The sequence below is a fragment of the Chinchilla lanigera genome, unplaced genomic scaffold, assembly GCF_000276665.1.
Source record: "Chinchilla lanigera isolate Chin_1 unplaced genomic scaffold, ChiLan1.0 scaffold00069, whole genome shotgun sequence".
Taxonomy (NCBI): Eukaryota; Metazoa; Chordata; class Mammalia; order Rodentia; family Chinchillidae; genus Chinchilla; species Chinchilla lanigera.
Genome location: NW_004955470.1, coordinates 198,266 through 212,186, shown reverse-complemented (window position 1 = coordinate 212,186; position 13,921 = coordinate 198,266). Strand labels below are relative to the sequence as shown.

The window sequence follows — 13,921 nt, the reverse complement described above, 5'->3', positions numbered from 1 at the left end:
TGTCCAATGGAGAAGTATCAATGAATCTTTAGTATCAAATTCCATCTTCCAAACATACCATGTCATCTAATGGCTGCAGTTCAGATTCCAATTCCCAGAACTGAAAAATTCTTGCTTGGAATATCCATAGTGGCTTCTGTTTTGCTATACAAATTCCAAATAATGCCACAACTCAGATGCCTCAAGTTTAAAAACCTACAGTCTTCATGAAATCAAGACAGCAACAGTCGTATCTGTGCTGCTAGAACTGAAAAGGGAGAAAATATTTAAATTGTAGATGAGCTTCTCTGAGCCCTTGATGAAAACCTTCCAGTACCCTTCAAAGCTTGACTGCATCTATGAAATATTTGCAGCAGGTGAAGATATCTAGAGGAGCATTTGGGGAAACCCAGATTCACAATTTTGCTTCTTTGGGTGGTTTATGTAATGGTTTATATCACGGTGGGAGGGTACTCATCATACTGCATACAGTAGTAAGTTGCAACATCCTCAGTTTCTAGGCTGCTGATGGTGAGAGTGTAACCTGTTCCAGATCCACTGCCACTGAACCTCGGTGGAACCCCAGATTGCAAATAGGATGCCTCATAGATCAGAAGTTTAGGAGCCTTCCCTGGTTTCTGCTGATACCAGTTCAAGTAACCACTAATACCCTGACTGGCCTGGCAAGTGGTGGTGACTTTGTCTCCTGGAGATGCCGACAAGGAGGAAGGAGACTGGGTCATCTGGATGTCACATCTGGCACCTGAGATTGGAAACATAAATGCAAGTATTTACCAGATCAGTCATATTACAAAGAGTTCTCTGAAGGCCAAGCAACACTGATCACACTCAGTGCAACATGTTCCCAGTGTTCTCTTTCCTTACCTGGAGGCCAGAGCAGCAGGAGCCCCAGGAGCTGAGCGGGGACCCTCATGTCCATGCTGTGTCCTGACTGGGACTGACTCCTGCATAGGGTGTGATCAGCCTCTTAAGAAGTCCTCAAGGGAGTAGGTCCTGCTCTGAGCAACATGCAAATCAGCTAGAGTTGAACAGGCCTAGCCACAGCTTCAGGGCTGGTTCATCTCAAAAGCTTAGCAAGTCCCTCATGTCCCCAAGTGTCACCAGACTTAAAAACACAGCATGCATCTGCATGCAGAAAAGCACTCCTCTCTTGGCAGCCAAAAGACAGCACTAGTCCTGTACCCAATATATAATGAGTCACTTTGATTCCTTCTAGGTTCTTTTGATTCCTTCTGTGAGAAGCAGTTGTGAGGTATGGCACAACACCATGAACTGCAAGAACATTTAAATGTTGCTTGCATCGGCAAGTTAGGTATGACTAAGGCCTGCCAGAGCAGCTCCCTCTTTGTTCTCGTTCCATTATGGCCTTGGTATAGAGTGTAAGAGCAATACAACAATATTAGACATGTGATTTATAAAGAAGGGCGAGCGCTGTCACTGCTGACGTCTCATCTCCAGCTAAGCAGTCTGTCTCACTCCTTCTATAGGAGCTCTATCTACTCTTTCTATAAAGTCCACCCAAAATAAGGGCTTTATCCCTTCATGTTTGGTGAATATGAACTCCCTTCCTAGCTCTGCTTTGGGTTATACAGATCCGTGCCTGATGGTTCTTGGATAGTTCAGAGTATTTTCCCTGAATTCAGTTCCCTCTGAAACAATATACGTTTCTATATAAGTAGAAGTCATTTTTCTACCTAGTGTCCACTTATGTTCCTGAACCTTCTATGTTCCTTAAATGTGCATATTTTACCAATACATCTTTTCCAGTTCGTTTATAAACATAGTTCACAATGGCTGTATTTATAGCTATGGAGCCCAAGCAAAGTAAAGACAGAACAAGGCCTACAGAATAGTGAAAGTGAAAGCCACACATGGGAGGTTTGATCAAAAATGTGTCCAGAGAGGGCTCCCAAATGGGAATGGTGGTGTTCTTGACTCAGTGCAGCCATTCAAGAGGGGCAGGATAAGACAGCATAAGGGATATTGGGGTCCCATGTACAGGAATCAGAACCAAGAAGGATGAGAAGGATGCCCATGCAGAACGCAAAGATGGCGAAGGTGGACCATGTGTGGTTATACTTGGGGGAGGTTGGATACAATTCAAGTACAGATGATGGTGGCAACCAGAAGTCTGGTAATAAACTGGGAATTTGTGCAAACATGTTATTAATTCAATCACAATAACTAGAACCAAGATTTTTACTGTTACAAAAAGGAGTTACTTATTTGAAAGGAAACTGTTTAAATAAAGTCTGTGGCTACGGGAATTTAAAGCATAGACTCATGCATCTATAAATAAACACACACCATGCAATTTTCTGTAGAAAAAGCTATAAATATGTAGCTTTATCTAACCTGGAGGAAAGGATCCTTTAAGCCCACAAGGCACTTATAGGTTCTAAGTGCCATTACTCATGAATAGGAACCAATAATCCTCAGAGAAATGTCTGTTTCTGACTAAGATAAGGTAAGTGCAAGACAAACCTGGACTGAGTTGCAACTCTCTGGCAGGCACCACCTTCATCCACAGCCAAAGCCAAAGTGAGCCTCAACTAAGCAATGGCGCAGAAGTCACGCAGCAAATGACAGGGTACAGGGGAAGAAGAGAGAATTATGTCTTGATATTCCTGCCTATTGTGGACTATAATCTGAGCATCCACATGTAAAGGGTGCAACACCCGGTACTTTTTCACTAATTTAAAGACAGAGTGTTTAATGTGGTGTGAAGTGCAGTTATTTGGCTGGAGCCTAATCCAATATGATGTGCGTTCTTAGTTTAGCAAGAAATTAAGATTCATAGCAAACATGAGAAAGATTGTATGGAGATATAGGAAGATAAGCCCACTAGAACAATGTGGATGACCTGTTTATCTCTAGCTTGTAATTGTCTGGATTATGAGAAAGCAATTTCAGACCTTGTGTTTGATTATTAAACGTAATGTGGAAAAAGCGAATCTAACATTCATCCAAATTCTTTTGATATGTTTTCAAATGTGTTTTAGAGTTCTTGGCTCAAAGCAATGTTTTCCCTATTGAGTAGATAAATATGGTATAATTTATGATGAGGAACCAAACTAAAATGCATATAAACAAGTATGACTAATAAAATATATGGGATATGGCTACTCCCGATCTTGCTATTATTTTTATTATGAAATGTGTGTGCTGTCATGTGTGTGCATTGTGTCCTGTGTGCATTCACTAATTAAACTGTATTCCATGGCGGAATTGCAACTAAAATAAATGTTTTAATTTAAAGGTCAAAAGAAGTGTCTTAGTGTTTAATATATACAGTCTTGATAATATTATGAAGGTGTGATTTGGCTGTACGTGTTAGCCTATGATTTCCATTGTTTTCTGTGTGGGCAATAGACAATTTTTAAAAATATTCTTCTATGTTTCCTGTTTTATGACTTTATAGATTAAAAAAAAAAATCTTGGTGTTTCCAGTTTCATTCTGAACCTATACTGCATGAAGAAGGAAAGGGAATTTTGCTACTTAAGCTAATGAAAAACCACGAAGAGGAATATGAATGGATACTTGATTTTGTTACACTTATTTAGCACCAAAATGCAATTTTTCTAATTCTCCATTCTGCCTTCCATTGTTTTAGGTACACATTAATGAAAGCTTTAGGACCTATGCTCACAAACCCTGGTGCTATGTACTTCTTGCTCATATATGAAGTGCTTTGCTTATATTGGAGCAGGACCGCTGAGCAGAAGATCAGGTAGGTGAGCTCAGATAATGGTCAACTTCCAGATCATCAAAGGCCACTGTGGCCAAAAAAGTGACCTCTCTGAATGATAGACTTTCTGTCCTACATTGGCTCTCTAGGATTAGCTTACATTAAGTGTTCACCAAATCAAGCTGTCTACCAAACAGTACTTGAGACACATGGAAGGGGACAAGAGCCACTTTGAATGAGAGGAGAAAATGCTCAGTCTCCCGTCTATAACCAGAGCTCTGAGGAAAGGCATGCAGACGGAAAATATGAGTTGCAATAAGGCAAACTACATCTAAGTGACATATTGAAAAATTAACCTCTTCTTCACTTTCCCCATAAAACTTCATGTTTTAGGAAAAAGATAGAGAAGGGTAAAGCATAAATAAGAATTTATTTAAGGATAAGAATTCTAAGCATAATAAAGGGTGCTCTGCCAATAGTGGTTCAATTTGTTTTCAGATATGGTATCAATTTGTCATATATTTGTTGTTTTCTAGCTGTAGGGACATGGTGGATTGAATTATCAAGGTATTTAATCAAAATTCAATTTGAGTAACTGAATATTAATGAGTCTGTATTTGAGATTATTTTCTTTTGTTTTTGTTTTTGTTTTTGCTTTGTTTTGTTTCCAGTACCAGGAATCAAACTCATGACCTTGCACTTGCCAGACAGGCACTGTGCCACTGAGCTAAATCCCCAGCCTTGAGATTATTTTCCGAGGAAGCACAAATGTTCCACTGCCTAAACTTGTTCCCTGATCCTAGGAATCTGTCCATATAAAGGAAGGAAGAGACACTGAAAGGACCTGAATAACCATTCCTCCAATTGCTCTGAGTAAAGTGCTCCAGGGGAGAAAAAGTCAGGTAGAGCAGACTAGAAGTAGCTTCAGAAACATGATTTATTCATTTATTAACTACTCTTTGCCTTAAAATGAAAGTTCTAGGAGGGCAGAGGTTCTGTTCAGTTTGCTCAAAACATCTTCTGCCAAAAGAGTCCTGGCACTGGCACTGGTAATTTTAAATTGTTATATACAAATAGTTACCCTCTGACTTGTATGATTTCACAAATATTTAAATTTTGTTTTCAGTCAAATAAGGAATTGCTCTACCAGGACTTACGGGTTCCAGTTATTCCATCTACAACCGACAGGAGGAGCTATGGCATCTCAGATCTGTTAGTGGCAGAGATTTCAGTAAACTTGAGATGTTCATTGAGAAAGTGATGGAAGCTGGAGCAGTGACAGGCTGATTCCTAAGGAAGTGAGAAACTCCCAAGTGTGTGTTTTGTCATGAGGGAAGCACCAGAGGGCTGGTTTAGATGTACTGAGATATCTAGGAGATAGACATCTAAGAGCAACATCAAATATGTATTTAAAATTGAAAAAAGAACCTGAGACAGATATGAACTTGTGTTCTCCTAACTCTATCCAGGGGCATAAATATATTCTATATACTGATACCACAGGTTTAAGTTTCAATAAAATTTTGAAATCAAGCCCTGACATAAAAACATCTAACAAATGTAATTTTGGTTTTCAAGTTGACTACAGCAGTTTTGTAAAAGATTTGGAAATTTTGTTGAAAATTATAGTCTGAAGGTTGTATCTTGACACTTGTGGACACACAATCACATTTTCTGGGGTAATGGCATTTTGAGTTCTCTTTCAGTTATTTAAGTCATGGCTGAGCACTGTGCTCTTTCCATTGCTTTTACGTTCTCTGATGCTTAGGTCAGGCTGCCTAAGGTCAAGGCTGCCTGCTGAGAGCTCTGTTCACAGGGTTTATCAGGAAACTACAAGGCTGAGGGTCTCAGACAGCTGAGCTAAGGTAGGATGGAGTCACAGTCCCAGTTGCTCCTCCTCCTGGTACGCTGAGACTCAGATGTGAGGTTTAGAAAGGTAATTATTTAAAAGTGAAAGATGACACTATCGTTCGAGACCAGCCTGGACTACAAAGTGAGCTCAAGGCCAGGCTGAACTGCAGAGTGAGACCCTGTCTCAAAAACATAAAAAAAAAAAAAAGATGATATTATCATGTGAAAGAAAAGGTTGTATAAACCTGTCTGATTTTTGATAAATAAGGAACTCAATATTTCTGATTTTAATACATTAATAATATGTTATAAATTCCTAATTACAAGTGGTCCTGAAGACATTGTAATGGCAGTCTGCAGGATTCCTGGCTGTGTCTGCAAGAGACAGAGCCGCCATCAGCTGCAGATCCAGAGTCTTTTATCAAGCTCCAACCAGAGAATCTACTTGTGCTGCTAGCAGAAGAAACCATGATAGGCTCTTACACTGCTCATTTCCTTGGCATCCAGGAGAGCATCTGCCTGGTTCAGCAGCAGTGGATCTGGGTTAGACTTCACGCTCACCATCAGCAACCTCCAGCTTGAAGGGGTGCAGATTATTACTGTCAGCAAGGTTATAGAACACCCCCCATAGTGCTGCAACCTGGGACACAGACCTCCCCAGGACATGGGTCAGTAAATCTTCCCTGCATCAGGTGCTTTCTTCCTGTTTAGCCCCAATTCCCTCTCATTTGTAAGATAACCAACATCTCTACCATAATCAAGGTAGAAGGTGCAGGTTTCCAGAAAAGATTAAGAAGCGTGGTCTGCCCTCAGTATTTTGTACAAACCGTGGGCTAAACAAATCTTTCCTCCCTTAACTTGTGGGTGTTGGATAATTTGTCTCAGCAATTAAAAAATGATTTAAGGCAAAATTTGGTACTACAAGTCAGTCTGTGCATCACCAAGTGGTTTAGGAGTCTTTGGAGCTGACTTGAGGGAGGGGGGTGAGTTGGAAAAGGTTCTGAGATACTGGCTGAAAAACTAGAGCTGGAATCCCTGAGGCTGTAGTTGATGGGAGATTTTGGTCAGCGCTCAGAAGACCAGGCTTGGAGGTTTCTGCTGGGAAGAAGGACTCCATTGGCTGTTGGACTCTAGATGATGTGTGTTATGTCTTGGCAGAAAATTTGTGTACATTTTCATCAAATCTAGAGACTTTGCCTGAGACTGAGATTAAGGGTGGTGGACTAATTAATCTGGCAAAGGAAATCTCAAGGCAGTTTAATGAGGTTGTGGCATGGCTACTGTTGGAGACTTTTAGCCACATTTATGCTGAGAATCAAGAGCAAAAAGTCCAAAAAAATTGTTCAAAATGTTATGAGTTTGTCCAGAAGGAAGCTCTAGTAAAGCTGTGGGCTGAAAATAGAGCAGAGGAGATCTAGATTGCTGAGAAGCTACCAGAGAATGAAAAAGATGAACTGAGGCCATCACAAGAACCAGCAGGACTTCACCCTTTACAGCCTCAAAATTGCTAAAGTGAAAGACTTTGCTTTCAGAAGAGAGCCCCCAGTTCCCCATGTTCCAGAATGGCAATGGCCTAGAGAATTTATTCCTCAGGATTGGGATCGACTACTCAGCAATCCAGGCACTCAACCCCTACACCCAAAAGAGAAGAAAGCATTGACTACTTCTCCAGCTGTCAACAGACCTTGGGATCATTCATGTGGTGCTGGTTTTAGGTGCATTCAGAATGGAAGAGTTGTGGGGACAGGATGGCTTCCACACAGATTTCAGGAGAAGTCCTGGGCTGCTATATAGTGCACTGTGTGTGAAGCTGTGAATGTGAAGGCAAAAGGACAGTGGAAACCCTGAAAAACCCCCGAAAATCCAGGAACAACGATTGTCTAAGGAAAACTGCAGAGAAGGAGGAGAGCCAGCCAAAGAGAGACGCCAAGGCAACTGCAACACCAGAACTGCTGTAGGGGTGGAGCCACCCAAACCTGTGGAGCTCACAGTTTGCCACAGATTGCCAGGGATGCTGGAAGTGGAACTGTGGGATTTAATGTTTGCCCTGCTGATTTTAAACTTGCTTCGGTCCCATTCCCTTGTATTCCCCCAATTTGTACCTTTTAGAATTGTAATTTTTATCTTTTGCCATTAAATATTTGAAGAATTTAACTTTCTTTTCATTTATGTAGAGGCTTTCAGCTAAGAATTTGCCTTAAATCTTCAAGGAGGTTTTGGACTTGGACTTTTCAGCAATGTTGAAACTGCTAAGATTTTGGCAACTCTAAGAGTTGGACTAAATTCTTTTTGCATAAAGGGAGATACATGAGTCCTTAGGGGTCCAAGGGATGAATTTTATGGCTGGTGTTTAGAATCCCAGCAAAATCTCATGCAGTCATGGGTGGGGCTTTTTCAGAGGTGGCTCGATCTATAGTGTGTGACAGTGGAATTCATTGAAGGTGCAATGTTAAGCTCAAGGACCCTAGGATTAAGAGTGTGAATGCTATTTTCCCTGAGTAGCTTGGATAAAATAAAGGGGGCAGAAAGATGCTGTTAAGGTCCCTTGTTGCTTTGATACCTTCTGTGTACCATGGACTGTTTTTCTTCCTACATGTCTTTGTGCCATCCCACCCTACCATGGAGCCATCCAGTTATGGACTGAAACCTCTACAAACTGTGAACTAAGTATAACTTTCCTCATTTAATTTTTGGTGTCAGATATTTAGCCTCAGCAACAAGAGAACAATAACTAAGACAAACAGGTACAATCCATAGAGTTTATGTAGTTTTCACAAGTTGCACATGCACTGTTTTTTGTATTTGTAAGTGTGTGCTTGAGTGTGTGTGTCTGTACCTCTGTGAGAGTTTATCAGTTATGCAACCTATGTAGCTACTGCTATAATCAAAATACTCAGTGGAACCATCACCACACAGCTCCTGGACAACTTTTACAGCACGTGTACTTTTGCTTCTCTATTTCCACCCTCTGGTAATCACTGCATAAAAGGCAGCATATCAACAGCCTGGTGTTCAGTGGTAGACCCCTTTCCTAACATGTGCCAAGGTTCAGTCCTCAGCATACAAAACAAAACACATCATGCAGTAGGTGTGATGTTGAGATCAGCTTACTTTATTACCCATGACATCTTTGAGGTTTATTACCTAAGTTGAATATATCAAGTTTGCTACATTTCATTGCTGAGTAACAGGTCATGCTATTGGTGCAAAACAGTATATTTAACTTTTTACCTGCCAAAAAACATGAAGATACATCTTTGAATTTGGCTTTTATGAGGAAAACTTCTATGAACATTTATGACCAAATTTCTATATGGAAATAACATCTGATTTCTGGTAATTGTCCAAAAGTTCATTTGCTTGATTGCTCAGTAAACCTATAAAATTTGTACTATTTTCTTAATGGAGTTTTTGGCAGATTAATAATTTGTAACTGTGATGATGTCTAATTCTTTGATTTATTTTTTAAAACTAGTTGTACATTTATTATCATTCCATGGGTTATCTTTCATTGTTGTGGATGATTTCTTTTACTTTTCCTATGTATTAATTTGCTACAATGTATAGTTTATTTTCAACATTGATTTTAGAACTACTTGCAAACCTTATTTTGTTTCTTTTTTATATTTGTATTTATTTGATTTTAGAATTCTTTTTTCTTCTGGCTTAGTCTCTGCAAATACCAAGTTGGATAGATATTCACTTAAACATTTTACAATTGCTTTGATTTATGTTGAATATTCATGTCTAGCATAAGTATATAATTATGTATTCTTATTGTGATTGAATGGTTTGACATAAGTATACTTACATATATGGTCAGCATTATTATTACATCATTGTATTTTATTTTCAATGTCTAATTTATTAAAACATATCAGTTATGCACATACATTGGTTGTCTGCTTTCTACATCTATAATTTTCTTGAATTCATTCTATATTCGGAAGGTCTTTTCTCAATTCTATTCTTCTACTATTATCCTATTTTTACCCTAAGTGTCCACAATTATTTTTATTCTTTCTAACTACATTTCTGTATCTTATTACCAATCCGTTTTGTATTTGCTTTCCTTTTTAGTCTATACCAAAAGCCCTATTAATTCATTTTATGTGTAGTATTTTAATTTTATTGTTGAATCTGAATGTTACACTGTATTTTTCTTGAAATTCACAATCTTTCTGTAGAAAATATATTTCTTATAGGATTATATTATTTGTCAAAATTGATCTAATGTTTCACTTATGTTGATAAGACATATATAACTTCCACATGATATGTTTGCATTTTTAAAGTATTATTTCACTTCAGGTTATTTATCTTTGATAATGTGGTCCTGTCAAAATCCTCAGTTTTCTATAATACTGTACACTTGACATTTCCTTGATTTCTTGAAACATATTTGGTACATTTTATCATGACATTCCCCTGCACACATATACAAAAAACCCTAAATTTAGCTGAAGACTATACTTATAAGTGGTGTTTAATAGCTGTTTCTTATCAATCATTTGTAGGGCAGTATGATAAAAACATATATCATCAGATTTTTGTTGTGACATATGCATAAAATGTGTATGATAATATTGACCAAAAGTGACAAGAGTTCTATTCAGCTCTGCAGAGCTCTTGCTCTTAAACAGCTTAGATTTTAGCCCCATGAGACCTTGACCTTCAAATTGTCCCCACTGTGAGATTATCTGTATTTTATGAGGTAAGCCACCATCTGTGCTACTTTTCTGAAGTAAGAATTTGAAGTAATTACACAACTGAACATATAAAACATAGACAACAAGGATTGAAAGAAGACAAGTGACATTAGGTGAGAAGATGTCAATGAACCTCAGTGGTCAAAGTTCTCTGGGTGTCTTTCACCTCAGTGGACAGAGTCCTTGAGGCATCTGGTGTGAATTTATGGGTGTCTCCAGATGTCCAAGGACCTGCGAGATGCCTTGTCCCATCTTATCTCTTTTATGACATCTCATGTTTGCTGAGGACAGCCTTGGTGCAGAGCTGAGCCGATACTGAGAACAATGCATCTGCTAGCAAACAGGATGGCTGCTGGGACTGTCATGTCTGATTCAAGCCTTACAGCACTTATTTATTATGAGTATGTGTTTGAGATCTCTAAAGCCAAGCTTCCTGTAAACCCGAGCTTGGGGAAGAGTACTAGAGAAATTGAGATTGATGAGCCAATAACTGAGATTCCTTCATTTTCAGGCAGAAAGATTTATTTTGCCTGACTTTCTGATGGTTTCTCTGCTCCAGATGGAAACTGTGTTTGAGCATTTTATAAACATCCTTGAAGATGTCTACTTTCCCGATCACATGTTACAATGGAAGTTTTCCCTAGACTTTGTGGGTATGATGGATGAGCATAGTCTCAGGGGAGCAGCTCCCAGGGAAAGAAGAGGCAGATCTGTTGGGGTTAGGATTTTCTGATAGACATTTCAAATAGTAATTTTTACCAGATATTTATTCACAGAAAATGCACCTTACATACCGTCCAGGGTAAATATCCTTGCTAGCCTCGGCAAATTAATATCACCACAGAATTACTTACACAATGCTCTAGACAATGAATATGTATCACCTCAGAAAAGAAGACTCAACACTTACCTCTCCTACAACAATTTCTAACTTTTATAAAAAAATAAAAAGTTGAAGTACCACATGAGTGTATAAGCCAGGGAGTGTCCACACCCTGCTGATTTGCATATTACAAGCTCAGAAACCACAAACTGTTCAGAGTTCTTTTTAAGGGGTCATTTTAAAACAACTGTTTAGCCTGAGGGAGAGCTCCAAAACACAATGGATTTTCAGGCTCAAATTCTCACCTTCCTGTTGCTCAGTGTCACAGGTAAGAAAGAAAAAAACCTCAAAACTGAGCTTCTTTTTAGCCATAGAAGTTGAGATTAAGGGAGGTTTTGGTTATTATTTCTGTGTATTGTGTGGCATGAATCCCTGTGTCTCCATTTTACTAACTTCAATCTCTTTTCATTCCTTCTACATGATCACAGTGTCAAATGGACAAATTGTGCTCACTCAGTCTCCAGCATCCCTGCCTGCTTCCCTAGGGCAGACCGTCACCATCTCTTGCACAGCCAGCTCCAGTGTAAGCACCAGCTACTTGCACTGGTATCAACAGAAGCCACGAGACTCTCCAAAGCTCCTGATTTATGGAACATCAAACCGGGCCTCTGGAGTCCCAGCTCGCTTCAGTGGAAGTGGCTCTGGGACCTCTTACTCCCTCACAATCTCCGGTGTGGAGGCTGAAGATGTTGCAGCCTATTACTGTCAGCAGGGGAGCAGTATTCCATTCACACAGTGATACAGACCACAACAAAAACCCCTCCAACTCCTCAGGGCCCAGCTGCTCCCTGCTCAGAGTCTATGATATGATTAGAGGCTTTACATGAGACAGAATCTCCCAAATCTTCTCTAGTGTGGCCAAGAATGTTTGGCTTCCTACAAGAGGAAGAGAGATGCACAGATGGGAAAGACGGGACAAGGTAAATAAACAAGGAGCCTCCTTTCTGTTCCAGCCCACCCAGAGAATCCTTGGAGGGGCTGTGGTGCAGATCTCCCAAGTGGGGTATTGTTCCAAGGAGAAGACACTGGACTTTGGAAGAAATGCTCAGGGATTTGGGAAAACCCTGCTCCAAGGACTGTTCCCTGTCTAGTGAGGAGCAATGACAGAAAAATAACAGATCTGCCCCAGAACTAAGTAAATATTCAGAGGCAGTGACCGTGTTCCCAGGGTGAAGAACTGCAAAGTTTATGTCAACATCAGTTCTTCCTTTTGAAAATGCTGAAATAAATTTTTATTGCATTTTAATGTCTGTATCACAATGGAATTAGGTGGGCATAACAAATATGAGAAGGTGTCAAGGATCAAATTTATGACAAAGTTCTCTCCTTCTTGTCCCTTTCTTGTAGATTGTAATCTTTCTTTTGAGGGGCTGATGCCAGAATACATATATGGAAAGCATGATATCTTCTTCCTTACAGGCAATTATCTCTGGCTTTATGTGGGGGTCTGGAGTCACACAAAACAAAATCAAGAGACTTGAAGGTGCCCGCAGAGCCTACAGAACTCCAGATGCCCCAGGCTGGTGTAGAGATGAGAAAACAAAAGTATCAGTAGTATGAGTTCTGTTGTCTTCCTACTGAGCCTCTGGAGCAAGTCTCCATTGAGTTGAGCAATTAGGACATGGCAAGGAGGCTGGACAATAGGGTATACCCTGTCAGTCATGGACAGTTGTCAGATCATAGCCAGGATCTGATACCAGAAGAGAATATAAAAGACAGGGATCACTAGCTCCAGGGAACTGCTGCCCTTTTGCCCTTGCAGGGGTCCATCCAGATGTTGTGCGTATCTTCACTGTTTTAACTTCTTTTCATGCTTCACTTTTTCTTCACTTCTTTTCTGTCATTTTCCTATACTTTAACAAACATTGCATGTTTAGGTTCTTTGATTGTCCCATCTGATTCTTTGAATGGGACAGCAAGACCCTGGAACCAGTGGACACTCCAGCAACTCTTGTGTGCTGTGCAGTTGCCTAGGGCCTCTGTGAGTGTTCTGGGGAGTTTCTGAAATCTGGACTGGGTCTTCTGTGCTGCTGACACAGGGAGACTGGATCAACTGAATCCTAGCACTCAAGAAATTCTCTCAGAGTCCTACTGTGAAATAATGGTCATAGTGTGAAATAATGATTGCAAGCAAATACAATTTTCTTTACCTGCTCATGGTAAAACACAGCTGATCATCTAAGGGATTCACCATTCTCAGGTGATGTATCTAGATAGAGTTCTGCTTAGACCTAGCTCTTTCTTTAGTATACTTTATTTATTTATTCATGCTTGGGTGTGTGTGCGCATGTGCAAGTGTGTGTGTGTGTGTGTGTGTGTGTGTGTGTGTGCAAGTGCACATGAGCGTGCTTCCAAGAAGTTTAGAATGTTCTTTTAATTTCTGAGACTAATACAACTGGTACTTTAGTAAAGATTTAATCAAAATTTTTGAATGCTTTTCGTAATATGACTTATTCAACAATATGTGGAAACGTGAAAATAAGGTTTCTTGTGGAAACCAGTTGACCTCTGACCCATAGGTAAGCAGTTTTGAGATTGCCCGGAAAGGAGGAGACGCCAGGAGGGACAGAAAATTATCTTCTGTCCCTTGGAAGAAAAAACACCTGGTGTTGACACAGAGTACCCTCCTCTCCCCTTGCCCATGAGTGGAAAACCTCCGCATTCCTACACACTCTACATCATAGGGACCCAATAAATGTAAAGAACAAAATAAATTAACCAATGCTATCTGCTTCTGTAATGACGCTTGCTGCCCCCCCCCCTCCTTTGTAGTTTTTCAAGTTAAAAAG

The 13,921-nt window shown here is 39.9% G+C and overlaps 2 gene segments (V, D, J or C); one reads left to right on the top strand and one right to left on the bottom strand.

Annotated features, from left to right (window-relative positions):
* Positions 1 to 431: 431 nt before the first annotated feature.
* LOC102015504 lies at positions 432 to 932 on the bottom strand. The segment is given in 2 exon segments: positions 432 to 742; positions 865 to 932. Coding segments are annotated over 2 exon segments (366 nt in total).
* A 10,377-nt stretch (positions 933 to 11,309) lies between these two features.
* Positions 11,310 to 11,889, top strand: LOC102008714. The segment is given in 2 exon segments: positions 11,310 to 11,400; positions 11,561 to 11,889. Coding segments are annotated over 2 exon segments (360 nt in total).
* The last annotated feature ends 2,032 nt before the right edge of the window (positions 11,890 to 13,921 follow it).